At 43.2% G+C, this 17,091-nt stretch overlaps 1 protein-coding gene across 1 annotated transcript in view; it reads left to right on the forward strand.

Annotated features, from left to right (window-relative positions):
- The first annotated feature begins 7,862 nt into the window (after positions 1-7,862).
- The window catches only part of LOC120037787 (ovochymase-2-like), a 44,235-nt gene continuing 35,006 nt past the window's right edge, over positions 7,863-17,091 (forward strand). The window contains 3 exon segments of the mRNA XM_038983759.1: positions 7,863-8,051; positions 12,385-12,515; positions 15,538-15,631. Coding sequence (XP_038839687.1) covers positions 7,901-8,051; positions 12,385-12,515; positions 15,538-15,631 — 376 coding nt within the window. The 5' untranslated portion in view covers positions 7,863-7,900.

A 17,091-nucleotide genomic window follows, 5' to 3' on the forward strand; every position in this document is an offset into this window, starting at 1 on the left:
GAAGGAGAAGCAGCGGGCTGTGTGCAACCCACACCATCAGCTGAGTCCCCTATAAAGCAGGCTGGTTCACCCCTTGTTATGGTTCCTCCGATGCCAAGCCTTGTGTGGATATTGGGATCTCTCCCTAACCCTACTGGTCAGATGTTGTGGTATACAATGTTACCTTAGATAGGGTTGATGATTATCAACGGAAAAGGGCAAAACTAAAAGCTCAAACAGGTTCTTGGTATGGACAACTTATTTTTTAGATGAGAGAGATTCTAACAGTATTTAATGAAAAATGGCAATACTAATATCTTAGTGAAACGCATGTGTGTTAGTACTTATGGCAGTCATAACTCATTTTACCACTATGAAGTCCTGGTGTATATAGTACATGCCTCTGATCTTTGGGCGTACATACATATTACTGTCAGTATCATACCTTCCAACAGATGTGCAACTAAATATCACTCCTTCTCAGTGCAGTGGGTGCATTTTGGTATATATACAGTACGATTACGTTCCGGGTGTATTGAACAACCTCTATTTATAAGATTAATATATTATTATTAATTTTTTTGTTTGTTGTTGCAGATTTTATTTTGAATGGGAACTACTTATTTTGTCTTGATAAAGAAGAAGAAAACCTCTGCTGTGCTCATTTCCGTATGTCTTATATACAATATAACACTGTGCATTTAGGTGCTCTATATTTAGTCTCTGTTCTCTTCGTTTTGGATTTAAAAAAACTCAAGGTCGAAAACTGATCTACAGCCCAGCAGTTCTTTTCTGAATTCATTGACAGGTGTTTCAAGAGAACGTTAGCGGCATGCATCCCCACAGTGTGAGTTCCTCAGTTACAATGTGTTATCAGACGTTGCTTGAGGATGGGTAAAAGGTCTGTTTGAAGCAATATTGTAGCTGATAGCTGATCTACGGGGACCGGAAACGATTGAGAGCGTAAGTAATGTCTAGTAGTAGATACATGGCCAATCCGAGGAGCTCTGAGGTATCTATTTTTAAATTCATCTTCCAATTGGTCTGTGAACCATCCTCATGAAACACCCAGCTTGTCATATCCTTTATGGAATCATAATACTCTTCTTTTTTTTTAAACCATTGGTTAGACTCTGTTCGTGTACTATATGAAATGTCAGCTTTTTGATTTGCTCTGATTCAAAACATAAATATTCTGATGTTGTATATGCTTAGTTGTACACACTGTATCATCAGCTACAGTGTTTTGTTTCAACAAGTGCATCTGAAAACTGCTGTAGAAGGCTGTTTGAAACCACAGGGGACGTTGTTCAGGGTGTATCAGCAGGCAGTAGTAGAGAAGTGGAGATGTGTACTGCTTGTGGATTAGTTGTCGATGGGCTTTATACAGCCCATTCCCAAAATAATGTCCTTGAGACAGTGGTGAAATTGACCCAAAGCACAAATTAGTGTGTGTATACAGTACTCCACATTATTCAAGCCCTTTTCCTCTCCCTATAATCTCTAATTAAAATGAGATTAAATTAAAATACTTATCAAAGCTAGGACAAAAGAACCACTTCAAAATTAGATGGTTGAATATTTGCGGAGAAGGAGAAATATAGTCTCTATCAAAGACTTAAAAACAGTTTATTTTCAAAATCATTTAAATTTAGAATCGTTCGCTTGCTGGGTTAGTTTAATTGTGGGTTTACATCTTTGATTGGATTAGGCACAGTTAAAGTAAAAATCACAACATCTGTGAATTACTGTGGACTTCTATTAGAGAAGACAAATTAGTATTAAGAATTTTTTTCAAAATGCATGTTTTTATGTGTAAGTCCATTAGTACATAAGACAGATGTTCAAAATGGAAGTCACCATTTGTTTTTTTTATGATGCATCTATACTCCAAAGCCAATCATTGTAAGAGGTAGGTAGGTCTACATTATGAGCAGAGCAAATTAAACTGAGTCTGCTTACATAAAGTTCATTACAACTTTCAATTTATCTCGTCTCTTTTAGAATCCCCTGAAACATACCTTTTTTTCCTTAAGAAAAAATATCCGCTTAAAAATATGACATAAACCTTGTTTCCTCCACATTGTTATTAAGAGTCATGAAGTTATTCAATTATAAACAATGTAAAATATAGTCTCAACGTGTTGATATAGGCTTACCATCACATCCTACTGTGGAATGGGGAATATTCACAGCCAATCTTCTTTGTTTGGGAATTACAACTAACTGTCTGTTTGAATACACTGTTTGAATACACCCTCTGTCTCAGTGTGATACACTGATTTCACAGGACTGTGCTGTCACTTCCTGTGTGTCTGGGTGTATGTGTGTGTCACCACTCATCACTGCATTCGTCACAGTGGGCTGTTAGGTTAGGTGTCCTGGGCTATTCTGTTCCCTGTCAAAAGAACACACACACACACACACACACACACACACACACACACACACACACACACACACACACACACACACACACACACACACACACACACACACACACACACACAGAGACACCTCTCAGCTACACAGAGAATCCTTAGAGGACTCGTGCAGCCTAGACGCAGCTTGAGCACAAGCCATTACTTTTACCAATACAAATCACAAATAATTCCCTGTCGGATCTTTAGACGCACATCAGACACACTCAGACTCCATCTTATCACGGGGATCAGTATCTGTGTTAATTGCTGTGTACTGATTGTATTTTGAGATTGGTAAGTATGTGATTATGAGTAAGGGTCTGGGGATCTTAGCGATGCTTAGCTATTCTCCATAGATGAACCACTGGGGTTGATTCTGGAGCACTGGGTGATGTAATGAATCATGTCAAGCTTTATGTTCTCCCACTATGATGATGTCATATAAAAGCACTATATCTCTCACTCTCTTTCTCTCCCTCTTTCTCTCTTTCTTTTTCTCCCCCTCTTTTTATCTCTCTCTCACTTTCTCTCTATCATAAAAGCACCATATAAGTCAGCAACAGCAGGGCGGCTAGCCCCTGCCTCCCCTCTGAAGCGTCTCTTTATCCCTGACCTCTGAACAGCTCTTATAGCGCCTTCCCAGTACTGCTTCAGTCCTTTTGTTTCTCTCTCTGACCCCAGAACAGCTCTTATTGCGCCTCCCCAGTACTGCTCCAGTTGTTTTGTTTACTCACTGTTGTATTAAATCACCGGCAGCGCTACAGTAAGGAACTTCCTCCGATGTCGTCCGCTGCTCAGGCCCCTGTGGACTATATGGCCTACATTACTTTGCATTGTTGGGAAGCGTTGTGGGAAAAGGTGTTTGGAAGGATTGTGGTGTGTGTGTACGTGTGCGCTTCTCTGTGTGTGTGTGTGTGCACGCGGTTATGAGTGTGTGTGTGTTCCCCTATGTGCTCTTGTTCATAGGGGAACACATACTTTTTTCTATCTTCCTATCCGTCTCCCTCCTCCACTCCAGCATACTCCATCACTGTGTAACATTACACACTGCAGACATGAGCATTTTATAGTGGCTTGTCATCAACCACCCCGCCGATCCACACACAAACGCACGTAACCTTTCACATGCTGAAAGTCAAGAACAGGTGCACACATACTTGCACACACACACACACACACACACACACACACACACAAACACACACACTAAGGTCACCTTGGCTGTCTTCACTAGAGACTGCTTTATAACGGCTGACAGATGTTTCTATAAATCATTGGTCCCCCAGTGGACAGAGGTTCCACACTCACACACACACACACACACTGCAGCAACACTCTATCTCTCTCCCTTTTTCTCCCTCTCCCTCCCCCCTCCCAGAGACACTCATGGGTGAGAAAAACATCCCCCACATTGACACCATCTAATAAAGCGATTTGAGCGACTGGAGAAACTGCTATATAAATCCATTCTTGATGCACTAAAATGTTTTGCAGCTGATGTGTGTTGAAGACCTGCAGCAGGGTTGATATACTGACCTGTAGGACTTTTACTAGTTTTGTTGTGAACGGATGTTATTGTGGTGGGTGGTGTGCAGTTAGTTGTGAGCGAGTTTGGAGGGTAGAGTTGCAATGAGAGTTGTTAATGGGTCACTTCAAAGACATCTTAGTTTGGAAGTATCCTCCATGGCAGGTGTCCAGTTGTATTTTATTTAATTTATTTAACTTTTATTTAACTAGGCAAGTCAGTTAAGAACAAATTCTTATTTACAATGACGGCCTACCCCGACCAAACTCTAACCGGACGACGCCGGGCCAATTGTGCGCCGCCCTATGGGACTCCCAATCACAGCCGTTTGTGATACAGCCTGGAATCGAACCAGGGTCTGTAGTGACGCCTCTAGAACTGAGATGCAATTCCTTAGACCGCTGCGCCACCCGGGAGCCCCAGGTGAAGGGGCTTTCTCCCCCTTGAGTTGAAATGTAAAGCAACTGAGAAAATATCTCAACCAACTACTAGAATTGACCCACAACCAACAAAAAAATGCAAGACATTATATAAAATCCTTATCGACTGTATAATATCTTAAATCATTTCATTTAGTTCTCCTAAATGTGTTGCCAAGGAGAGATAAGAAGCTTCCGTTTCAGCCCAGACGTCAATTCAACGTCTATTCCACGTTGGTTCAACGTAATTTCATTGAAATGACACGGTTGATTCAACCAGTGTGTGCCCAGTGGGAGTACAGTATATCACCACTTGTTTCTGTCTTTCCCAAAGCGAAGAATTGGAGGGAATGTATAGGCCTAAGTCCTTATCTCCTAGAGATAGATTAGGTATTTAAAGTGACTGGTTACCATAGTGAATGTGTCTCTGTCTAATCAGACTGTGGCTGAATCCAAGAGGCCTTTATATGATGAGGTAATTCCAACCATTCAATCTCCATGGAGATTAACCAAAATTTAAGCACTTCCTCTATGAAACTCATTAACCCTGACTCCAAAGTTATTGTGAAGAAACCTCTGGTATCGCTTCCACATTGTATGCAAATCTCTCCTAAAGTTATTTTTAATCTCCAATCCGCAATTAGGAGCGTGTGAATGAAGACGTAGGTCATTATTGAGCGGCCTAATTTGTAATGACGAATGGCGAGCGTGAATATTGCAGTTGCCAAACTGTCCCTTATCATTATCGCCCCCTCAGATGATATCAAGATTCCTCAACTCTCCTGCAGTCGACTCTGATTAAAAGTCCAATTAAAAACCTGTCGGTCAGAGGAGTAGGAGGAGCGTCCTGTCTCGCCGGACGTTGCCCGTAGCTGAGGGTTGATTCTCACACAATCACGTGTTGAGAAATAGTGATTCAGCCTTCATCCTCCTTCAGTCTTCATCATCCTTCAGCCTTCATCATCTTTCAGCCTTCGTCATCTTTCAGCCTTCATCCTTCTTCATACTTCATCATCCTTCAGCCTTCGTCATCCTTCAGCCTTCGTCATCCTTCAGCCTTCGTCATCCTTCTTGGTAATTAAATTCAAACAAGATGGCCTCACTTTGACACACAGTAAAGAAAAGCAACTCACACCTGTACAGCAGTGGAGGCTGCTGAGGGGAGGACGGCTCATAATAATGCCTGGAACGGAGCGAATGGAAATGCATCAAACCATGTGTTTGATGTTGTTGATACCTTTCCACCTATTCTGCTCCAGTCATTACCACGTGCCCATCCTCCCCAATTAAGTTGCCACCAACCTCCTGTTCTGTATAGTACTGTAACACAGGTTGAGTCCCAAATTACAGTCATAGTAGGGCCCTGGTCAAAAGTAGTGTACCATATAAGGGACAGGGTGCCATTTCAGACCCAGTGCTGTTGTATGTGAGTGTGCTACTTCCCATATCCTAGGTCCAGGGTTTCTATGGTAACACGAACCACCGCACCACAGGTTCACAACATATAACCCTCTAAAGTAGACCTTGGGGAGCCAGATAGATAACCGCTACAGTATAACTCACACTTCACCTAGATAATAAAACATTATCTGATAATACATTGTACTGTTCTGTGCTGTATAAATATTTAACAATATGGCTTGTGTGGTGAAATTCATCTCTCCACAGAGACCATTTTCGCAATCTTCTTGACAATCATTCTGATCTGTGCTGATCTGTGTTAGTGTTTGTGACTGGTTGTAAATGGCCCTCTTCTGCTTGCTCTAATATCTCTCTGGCTTGTGCTATTATCAGTCTGTACATAGTGAAGTGCTTATCTCAGCGCTTTGAAACTCCTCTCTACAAACCAATGACTGTATATATGAATGGACCAAGCCATTGATCACGTGACACCATTCATTCCTATGTGAAGACTCAATAGCGTGTTGAAGCCAAGTGAAGTCTGTTTAAATGGTGTCTGATGGAGACATAACATGCGCAGTTTGAGCTATTCCAGGAAGTGCTGCTCGCTCTCATTGAGTAACAGAAGCTGAAGGCCGACTGGAGTACTGCAGGCTGCCATTAGCAACTTAATTATCCTTATAACTTCTTCTGTGTGCGATTTTAAAATAATCGGTTCAAGGACATACATCTGGTGTGTTAGAAGCAATTGTTGGTACCATGATTGTCTTCTAAATTGTTTTATTTACTCAAAGATTGACCATGAAGATTGACATTTCTCCGTTCACTATAATGGGGGGTCCTGTTTTTCTGCTAACAATGCCTTTAGTACCTCGGGTTGGCCTTGAACTTCCATGGCATCAATCAGAGGGGGTAGTCGTTCTCCCCTGCTACAAACACACTGGCAGCATTACAGCAAGGCAGCATGAGCCAGTCTGTCTGTACAGAGAGCCATTAGAAATTTGCAACGAAGTGTCCGAAATTGCATCTTATTCCGTACATAGTGCTCTACTTTTGACCACGGCCCATGATTCCCTACAAAGTGCCGTACTTTTCACCAGGGCACATAGAGCCCTAGTCAAACGTACTGCACTATTTAGGGAATAAAGTGCTATTTTAGATGCATCCTGGGAAGGAACCCCTGATTCCAACAGGCAGGATTACAAGGCTGTTTCTAGCACCATTATCCATTAGCTTAACAGATGGTAATTGATTGCCAGGTAGCATCTGTGGGACTCCTATGGGGCATAGATGACTAAACAGTAGCTTCCCGTGAGCCTAGTCCCCATCATTCCTTTTACTTTAATCAAATCCATCGCTAATGCTAAGTGCTTTGGCACTTAAGCCACATTAAAGAGTTTAACCATAGCCCAGAAGTGCTCTGTACTACATCAATCAATTAGTAAGCTTGACGATAATTGCAGTGCACTGTGTGACGGGCCCGCTCCTCTTATAAAAGCTGAGGTTGAGACAGTGCATGTTTTGAAATGAGATTAGGAGTCAAGTGTAGGGCCAAAGTTAATAATATAAACAAGCCTTGCGTAAACACAGGCCATATACCATAGTCCCCCCAAACTGAACTCTGGACCTCGAAGCCAGTTCCACTGTGTTTTTTTCAATGCTGTGCTCTGATCAGGGACTGATTTAGACCTGAGACACCAGGTGGGTACAATTAATGATCAGGTAGAACAGAAAAGCAGCAGGCTCTGTACCTCATAGGGTCAGAGTTGAATACCCCTGCTATACTGTACAACAGTGCATATAACGGTTCTGTAGTAGCCTACAACAGGCTAAGTTATAGGTGAGAGGTAAAACATTTACCATTGCCCCTACTGAAGCTATGTACAGTATCATAATGATTTTATTTGAGACTCAAAATGACATCAACTAATTTACCCTATGCACACAAAGACACGCTTTACAACATGTCCAAAAATCCTAAACAGTCAAAAACTCTCCGCACAGACACGCTCCGTATCCCTTGTCCAGGTTCAGGTGAGTCCAAGGTACAGCCAGTCTACCAAAGGTCGAACCAGACCGTGAGACGCTGGTGCACCAGAGGCAAAGCACATTTGCTCCACACCTGCACATCTCCACCACTGTGAACAGAGAGCATGGAGGAAGACTTAAAGCAGAGACCCAAGTCCAGGGGTCTGAGTACCCTGGAGAAGAGCCTGATACTACTGTTTGTGGCTCTGACTGGCACCTGCATTGGTCTGGTGGTCATCTACTTCACTGACAAGAACAGCGTCTCCACTGATGAAGGTGAGTAGTGTACTACTTGTATGTTTAAATGGAGGGAAGGGAAAGGGGGATACCTAGTCAGTTGCACAACTAAATACATTAAACCAAAATGTGTCTTCCGCATTTAACCCAACCCCTCTGAATCAGAGAGGAGCGGGGAGTTGCCTTAGTCGATATACACGTCATCGGTGCCCGGGGAGAAGTTGTTGTTGGAGGTTAACTGTCTTATACAAGGGAACTGCAGATTCTTCCACCTTTTTGGCTCAGGGATTGGAACCAGCAACCTTTCGGTTACTGACCCAATTCTCTTAACTGCTAGGCTACCTGGTGGTGAGCGGCTATATACTTTAAACACTGTAGGCCAGATGATTAGTACTACTGTATATACTGTAAACACTTAGGAGTTGTATTATCCCTCTAAACTTCATCACTGTCAAGGAGGTGTGTGAGTACAAAACTTGAAACACTTCAATCAAATGAAGGTTTATAGCTCTACTCACACCAGAAAGTTCAACGCCTCTCAGCAGGACTATGAAACAGTGATTTATGGACCCTTGTGAATTATGGACCATTATACATTTACCATAATACCAGGCTTAGCTAAGCGTCTGGGGAGTGGGTGGGTAATGGCTGTCGGTTGGTGGTGAGTTTGCTGACAAGAAGATGAAAAGTGATGTTTTGTTGTCTATTTTGTTTTAAATTTCACAAGGGTCCATAATGATTCTTAATGTATCTCTGTCTCTGACAGATGTTTTATTATTTATGATTAAAATAAGCCACACTTTCATATCAGCAATAAATAATAAGTATAGAAGAATGATCTGAGTCATTGTATACCGTAATAACAAACCAACGGCATTCATTGCTACAGTAATAATGGCATTGAATACTTCTGGCATTGAATGTGCATCCATTCTGGGCACAGGGCTAGACAGAGAGTTATATTCTAAGGGGTTCTGTGTCTTTGTGGTACCTTTGTGATGTGAGTCACAGTGACGTCCCCTGCCACTGGCCTCACAGTGTGGCAGACAGACAGTCCGAGCTGAGACCCAGCTGTGGAGTAACAGAACGACAACAAAAGGCAAAGGTTCCTCTAACGTTGAGGGAACGTCTATAGACAAACCTCCTGAGAACCGTTAGGGATATCTGAAAGTCTAATTGGTCCCCTTGGACATTGGCATCTCATTGGTCTCACCACTGGCTACTGATGCACTGACGCGGTTCCAAGCACTGTTATGGATTGCTGGACGTATTTTTCATATAGTGTCATTCTGTCACCATAGAAAGCATGACAAATACGTCCTCAATTTGTCACGTCTGCATTTCTTTCATCAGTCATTCTATTTCATCTATAATTAGAAACCAACCCATCAAATCATGTGAGTTAAAATGTGATATAACATGCGTGTTGTTTTGGCTTCTAACAAGGTGTCAGTGATGATCTATTTATCATATAATATAGTCCACCTATCTGCAACATATCTTGGTGCCTTTTTACAGTTCTGTGCTGGTTCCCAATAAATACAGCCTTCCCCACCCCCTAAAAATGCATTTAAATCATATAAAAATCTATGATGCTATTAACACTGTCCCACGCTACCTTGGCTCGGTTAGCCAAATCAGTCATATCGTACCTAAGAATAATGGCTGTCATCCATTTCTATGAGTGAGACTGCCTTAGGAGACACGGCTGACTCCAGAGACAGCACTCACACAGTACACTGGTCTAGTATAATGCAAATACTCTCACTCTCTTTCTCTCTATTTCTCTCACTCTCTTTCACTCTCTCTCTCTCTCTTTCTCTCGCTCTCTCCCTTTTATCTCCTTTCTCCTTTTATTCGTCCTTATAAAATCCCTTATTCAATAAACCTTGCCCAGGAATAATGTCTGCACTTTGAAGTAATGGTCGCAGCTAGTGGTGTATTGAAAGGCCAAATACTGTCTAGCATCTGTCTACATGTACAGTGCATTCGGAAAGTATTCAGACCCCTTGACTTTTTCCACATTTTGTTACGTTACAGCCTTATTCTAAAATGTATTAAAAAACATTTATCATCAATCTCAACACAATACCCCATAATGACAAAGCAAAAACAGGTTTTTAGAAATGTTTGCAAATTTGCGAAAAAAGACACAACTGAAAATATTGCATTTACATAAGTATTCAGACCCTTTACTCAGTACTTCGTTGAAGCACTTTTGGCAGCGATTACGGCCTCGAGTCTTATTGGGTATGATGCTACAATCTTGGCATACCTGTATTTGGGGAGTTTCTCCCATTCTTCTCTGCAAGCTCTGTTAGCTTGGATGGGGAGTGTCTCTGCACAGCTATTTTCAGGTCTCTACAGAGATTATAGATCGAGTTCAAGTCCGGGCTCTGGCAGGGCCTCAAGGACATTCAGAGACATGTCCTGAAACCACTCCTGCGTTGTCTTGGCTGTATGCTTAGGGTCATTGTCCTGTTGGAAGGTGAATCTTCACCCCAGTCTGAGGTCCTGAGCGCTCTGGAGCAGGTTTTCATCAAGGATCTATCTCTCTGTACTTTGCTCCGTTCATCCTTCCCTCGGTCCTAACTAGTCTCCCAGTCCCTGCCGCTAAAAAACATCCCCACAGCACGATGCTGCCACAACCATGCTTCACTGTAGGGATGGTGCCAGGTTTCCTCCAGACGTGACGCTTGGCATTCAGGCCAACGAGTTCAATCTTGGTTTCATCAGACCAGAGAATCTTGTTTCTCATGGTCTGAGAGTCTTTAGGTGCCTTTTGGCAAACTCCAAGCGGGCTGTCATGTGCCTTTTACTGAGGAGTGGCTTCCGTCTGGCCACTCCACCATGAAGGCCTGATTGGTGGAGTGCTGCAGAGATGGTTGTCCTTCTGGAAGTTTCTCCCATCTCCACAGAGGAACTCTGTAGCTCTGTCAGAGTGACCATCGGGTTCTCGGTCACCTCCCTGACCAAAGCCCTTCTCCCTGATTGGTCAGTTTGGCCGGGAGGCTCTAGAAAGAGTCTTGGTGGTTCCAGACTGCTTCAACAAAGGTGCTTCTACAAAGTACTGAATCCTGTGATTTTTCAAAATATCTAAAAACCTGTTTTTGCTTTGTCATTATGGGGTATTGTGTGTAGATTGATGAGGAAAAATAACAATTTTATACATTTTTAAATAAGGCTGTAACATAACAAAATGTGGAAAAAGTTGAGGGGTCTGAATACCTTCCAGATGCACCGTATATACACGACTAGTCAACATATGATAGATATATGTGTGTACAAAACATTAGGAACACCTGCTCTTTCCATGACATCGACTGACCAGGTGAATCCAGGTGAAAGCTATGATCCATTATTGATGTCACCTGTTAAATCCACTTCAATCAGTGTAGATGGAGGGAAGGGATTTTTAAGCCTTGCAACATTTGAGACATGAATTGTGTATTTGTGCCATTCAGAGGGTGACAAAATATTGAAGTGCCTTTGAACAGGGTATGGTAGTAGGTGCCAGGCGCACCGGTTTGAGTGTGTCAAGAACTGCAACGCTGCTGGGTTTTTCAAGCTCAACAGTTTCCCGTGTGTATCAAGAATGGTCCACCACCCAAAGGACATCCAGCCAACTTGACACAACTGTGGGAAGCATTGGAGTCAACATGGGCTAGCATCCCTGTGGAACGATTTCGACACCGTGTAGAGTCCATGCCCCGAAGAATTGAGGCTGTTCTGAGGGCAAAAAGAAGGGGTACAACTCAATATTAGCAAGGTGTTCCTAATGTTTTATACACTCAGTGTATATGTGTGTAAATTATATTAAAAAACTTGTACTGTATTGGTTGTATAGGGTAGTTGCTGACCCTGTTGTCATTGGCCATACCATTGTATGAGGTTTGTGCAGTTTGTGCAGAAATGATGTTATTGCTGTATGTTAATGCTTTAATTACCAATTACCAATTGCCTTTGTTTAATGGGACTGGTGGAGCAATCCTTAATTCAAATGCTCTTATTAACGTAAGTAGTGCCACTATATCATCAAACAATCTGTCCCAGCAGGATGGTCAATAATGACATTGTGTTACCCTTCCATGTTATACATAACAGCCCAATAACAAGGGTTATAATCAAAACAAATGATTCTGCCGGTAGACATTGTTTTTCCAGAAGAGGTGGCAACATTACCCAAAGCTGTTCCCCTGCAGCTGTCACATCAACTGAATGTTCATGTAATCAAGTGTGTGTGTGTGTGTGTGTGTGTGTGTGTGTGTGTGTGTGTGTGTGTGTGTGTGTGTGTGTGTGTGTGTGTGTGTGTGTGTGTGTGTGTGTGTGTGTGTGTGTGTGTGTGTGTGTGTGTGTGTGTGTGTGAGACAAGAGGTCAATTCGGGATGCGGGGGTCCTCAGGCACTCAAGGGCCCGTCGGGGGAGTTCACCAGCATGAATCACCCCAGTAGCTACGACAATGGCATGAGCTGCAGCTGGCGCATCACTGTGGACCCAGGCATGGTAAGTACCACAATGCAACACATTCAAAACACAAAGACTTTTATACAGTAACCTCTTTCCCTTTTGCTGTGCTCTTTCCTTCAAACAAATACACTGAACAAAAATATAAACGCAATATTCAACCATTTCTAAGATTTTACTGAGTTACAGTTCATATAAGGATCTCAGTCAATTGACATAAATTCATTAGGCTCTAGTCTATGGATTCCACACTTTAGAAAAGTTGGGGCGTGGATCAGAAAACCAGTCAGTATCTGGTGTGACCACCATTTACCTCATGCAGCGCGACACATCTCCTTCACATTGAGTTGATCAGGCTGTTGATTGTGGCCTGTGGAATGTTGTCCCACTCCTCTTCAATGGCTGTGCGAAGTTGCTGTATATTGGCAGGAACTGGAACTCGTTGACGTACACGTTGATCCAGAACATTCCAAACATGCTCAGTGGATGACATGTCTGGTGAGTATGCAGGTCATGGAAGAACTGGGACATTTTCCGCTTCCAGGAATTATGTACAGATCTTTGCGACATGTAGCTATGCATTATCATGCTGAAACGTGAGGTAATGTCGGCAGATTAATGGCATGATAATGGGCCTCAGGATCTCATCACCGTATCTCTGTGCATTCAAATTTCCATTGATAAAATTAAATTGTGTTCGTTGTCCGAAGCTTATGCCAGCCCATACCATAACCCCACCACCACCATGCTCATCCACACAACGCTATATATGTTGTCTGTCGTCTGCCCGGTACAGTTGAGAGCACACTTCTCCAGCGTGCCAGTGGCCATTGAAGGTGAGCATTTGCCCACTGAAGTTGGGTACAACGCCGAACTGCAGTAAGGTCAAGACCCTGGTGAGGACGACGAGCACTCAGATGAGCTTCCCTGAGATGCTATCTGACAGTTTGTGCAGAAATGATTCGGTTGTGCAAACCCACAGTTTCATCAGCTGTCCGGGTGGCTGGTCTAAGATGATCCCGCAGGTGAAGAAGCCAGATGTAGAGGTCCTGGGATGACGTGGTTACATGTGGTCTGCAGTTGTGAGTCAGGTTGGACGTACTGCCAAATTCTCTAAAGCAGAGAAATGAACATTAAATTCTCTGGCAACAGCTCTGGTGAACATTCCTGCAGTCAACATGCCAATTGCATTGTGTTGTGTGACAGAACTGCACATTTTAGAGTGGCTTTTTCTTGTCCCCAGCACAAGGTGCACCTGTGTAATGATCATGCTGATTAATCAACTTCTTTATATGCCACACTGATCAGGTGGATGGATTATCTTGGCAAATGAGAAATGCTCAGTTACAGGGATGTAAGCAAATTTGTTCACCAAATTTGAGAGAAATCAGCTTGTTGTGCACATGGAACATTTCTGGGATCTTTTATTTCAGCTCATAAAACATGGGACCAACAATTAACATGTTGCGTTCATATTTTTGTTCAGTATACATCTCAAAACACAACTAAGTCTCAAAGGCTTTGTTCAAATGTTATTGACTAGCCTCCCTCCCTTCCTTCCTTTCTCTCTTCCTTCCTTCATTGAAGTAGTCATTGGTTGGATCATTGACTACCTCATGGAAGAGAGAAAAGAAGAATGGATGCGTTTATAAGAATTCTAAACTTTCAAGAGATACTCTGACGACCACTGATCTGACAGGAGCTGATGGGTGGAAGTAACACGCCAGACACCTTTCCATGTCCTGTCCTATCACCCATCAGTGCACATACAGAGGAGAAGAGGACACAAGGATAGGCGGCCATTTTGGACATTGGAAAATGGGAACCAAGTCATATTGTAAGGAACCGGGTCTCTTGTCCTTAAAGGAGATTCTGTGTCTGTCTGATTAATATTCATCAAAGGGATCCCCTTATCTTTAATTAATGCACAGCGGTGAGGGAGAATGTTTGGCAGGTGCAGAAACCATTAAGATAACGACTAAAAACATCAAATTAACCACATCACTAACTTTGAAAAATATTGCACTTTAAAAACCAACTCTAAACCAGAATGCTTGGTTGACTTATATAGAACAAAACCTGCAGCGGAACAATGCTTTAAAAGACGCCTTCGATCACCGTCACCACCAAAACAGATCATCATTTCAATGATCTTTCATTGGAATAGTACTTTTGATATGAGTCTCTGAGCTGGAAGGATGTCAGGCGTAGCTATAAGTCTGCATCTCAAATGGATCCCTATTCCTTATGTAGTGCACTACTTTTGACCAGACCCCATAGTTCTAAATAGGGAATAGTGTGTCCTTTAGGAAGCAACCATAGACAGACACCAGGGTATAACAGTACGGTAGGCAAGGCGAACAGAACAGAAAGCCCTTAGATCAGATGTAGCTCTGAGACATGGGTAAACACAGCTCCACACCGTGACAGATGGCTGCTCTGCCGTCACTTTCATTCTCTCAAGCTACGACATCCGGAGAAGGAGAGGAGACAGGAAAACAAAAAACATTTTCACTTTGCCAAGCAAGCCAGACTGAGACTGCCTCTCTCTCCCCCTTTCTCTCTCTCTCTCCCCCCTTCCTCTCTCTCTCTCTGTCTCTATCTGTCTCTCTCCCCCTTTCCCTCTCCCTTTCTCTCTCTTCTCCCCCTCTCTTTCTCCCTCTCGCTTTCTCTCTCTGTCGTCTCGATTTTAATCTCTCTCCTCTCTCTTTCTCTCCCTCCCCCCCCCCCCCTCTCTCTCTCTCTCTCTCTCCCTCTCTCCCCGTCTCTCCCTCTCTCTCCATTTCTCTCTCTCTCACTCTCTCTCTCTCTCTCTCTCTCTCTGTTCCTCTCTCTCCCTGTCATCTCGATTTTAATCTCTCTCTCTCCCCCTCTCTCTCTTTCCCTGTCGTCTCGATTTTAATCTCTCTCTCTCTCTCTCTCTCTCTCGCACACACACGCATACGCACACACACCCACACACACACAGTCAAGCCTCCTACTAAGTAGCAGTATGTCTACTGCTCCAGTCTCTAAGACAGTGAATAATAAAAACCTGCCTGTTTGTTTTCCTCTACTCCAGGTGATCCATTTGTGGTTTGAAGACTTCTCCCTGGAGGCAACAGACCTGTGCACAGCAGACTACTTTACAATACAGGACAACCTGGGAGTCATCGGTAAGACACTGGAGACACTGGAGCCAGACTAATTAAGTGGATTAAGGCCAATACATCCAGGCAAAGGGTTTGGTAGGCCAACATTTATTACTGAAACCTGAGGGGGAGACATATGGGAAGGTTTGTGTGTTGGAGTGGGGGGTAGTGTGTGTGTGTGTGTGTGTTCTCAAATAGCTCGCTATACAGATCAGATATTGATCCACACAGGGTTTTGAGAGGTGGGTACAGGTGTAGGGTAGGGGATCCATCCTTCGCATGTCTTCAGTTATGTGTCACATCTCACATGGTGGGGCACAAAGGAATTTAATTCAAAGGAATGTAATTCCATTTCTGTCCTTTGAGCCTGTTCAAAACAAGTACCATACAGTCTCCAGCACATCGTACATTCATATTCAGTTGTTTGATCTATCCTCAGATCTTTTCTCCTTGACTTTATACAACTCAAACCCCCAGGTTCTCCCCACTATCACTAGCTTTTCCCATTTCCCATTTTATTACAAGCTCATTTACTTGAGCAAACATATTACATTTCAATATTTAATTTACTCCGCATATCATATTCTATTACGCCTGTAGGTGATGGTGTGTGCTCTTCAGACTGTTTCTGACAGGGTGGGAGAATTAGACACCCAGCCAGAGGCTCTCTCTCTCTCTCTCTCTCTCTATCTATCTATCTCTCTCTCTCTCTCTCTCTCTCCCGGTATCTCCAACTGTCCATTCTCACCTCTTTGCTGACACGCTGGGATGTCTGGCACAGCAAAGGGGAGCTATGTGAAGTGTGAGGTGGAACTATTAAGGTGACTGTGCAAAAGCGTTGATGTTTAAACCTTGTGGATAGGACTCACTTTTTTCCCTGTACTTTTCTATACTTTCTATACCGTATAGTTAGAGATTGGTGGATGTAAATGTGAGGCCACACCATCATTCTCAACTGTGTTACACTTTCCACTGTGCCACACGTTAACACATAGCCAAACTTCTGCTTTCACAAATGGATGCAGACACACACACGCACACACACACACACACACACATAACTAACCCTGCAGTGTTGTTGCAACACCTCCTCTGGCTCTTCACTTCCTCTGCCCCTTGGCTGCAGCACGACACACCTCACACACTCACACACTCACGCTCTCTCTCTCTCTCTTTCTCTCTCACACACACAGTGTCCCCTATTCCCCACACCCTCAACACACAGCCCCACAGGACCATCTACACTCCAAGGCTATAAGGGGATTGAGCTTTGATGTCAAACCCAAATTAGAGCGTCCACGGCGGACACAGCCTATAAGCCTGGCTGGCCTGCCTCTTCACTACTCCACTTTAAGTTACAGCCCCTAACAAGATTACAGACTTTCAGAGGGAGGTCAACTCTGCACTGCGGAATGTCACATTGATGTTTGACATTACTCAACTGTTTTTGTAACATAGCAACACAAATGCATACATGCATTTAT

The sequence above is a fragment of the Salvelinus namaycush genome, unplaced genomic scaffold (genome assembly GCF_016432855.1).
Source record: "Salvelinus namaycush isolate Seneca unplaced genomic scaffold, SaNama_1.0 Scaffold187, whole genome shotgun sequence".
NCBI lineage: Eukaryota > Metazoa > Chordata > Actinopteri > Salmoniformes > Salmonidae > Salvelinus > Salvelinus namaycush.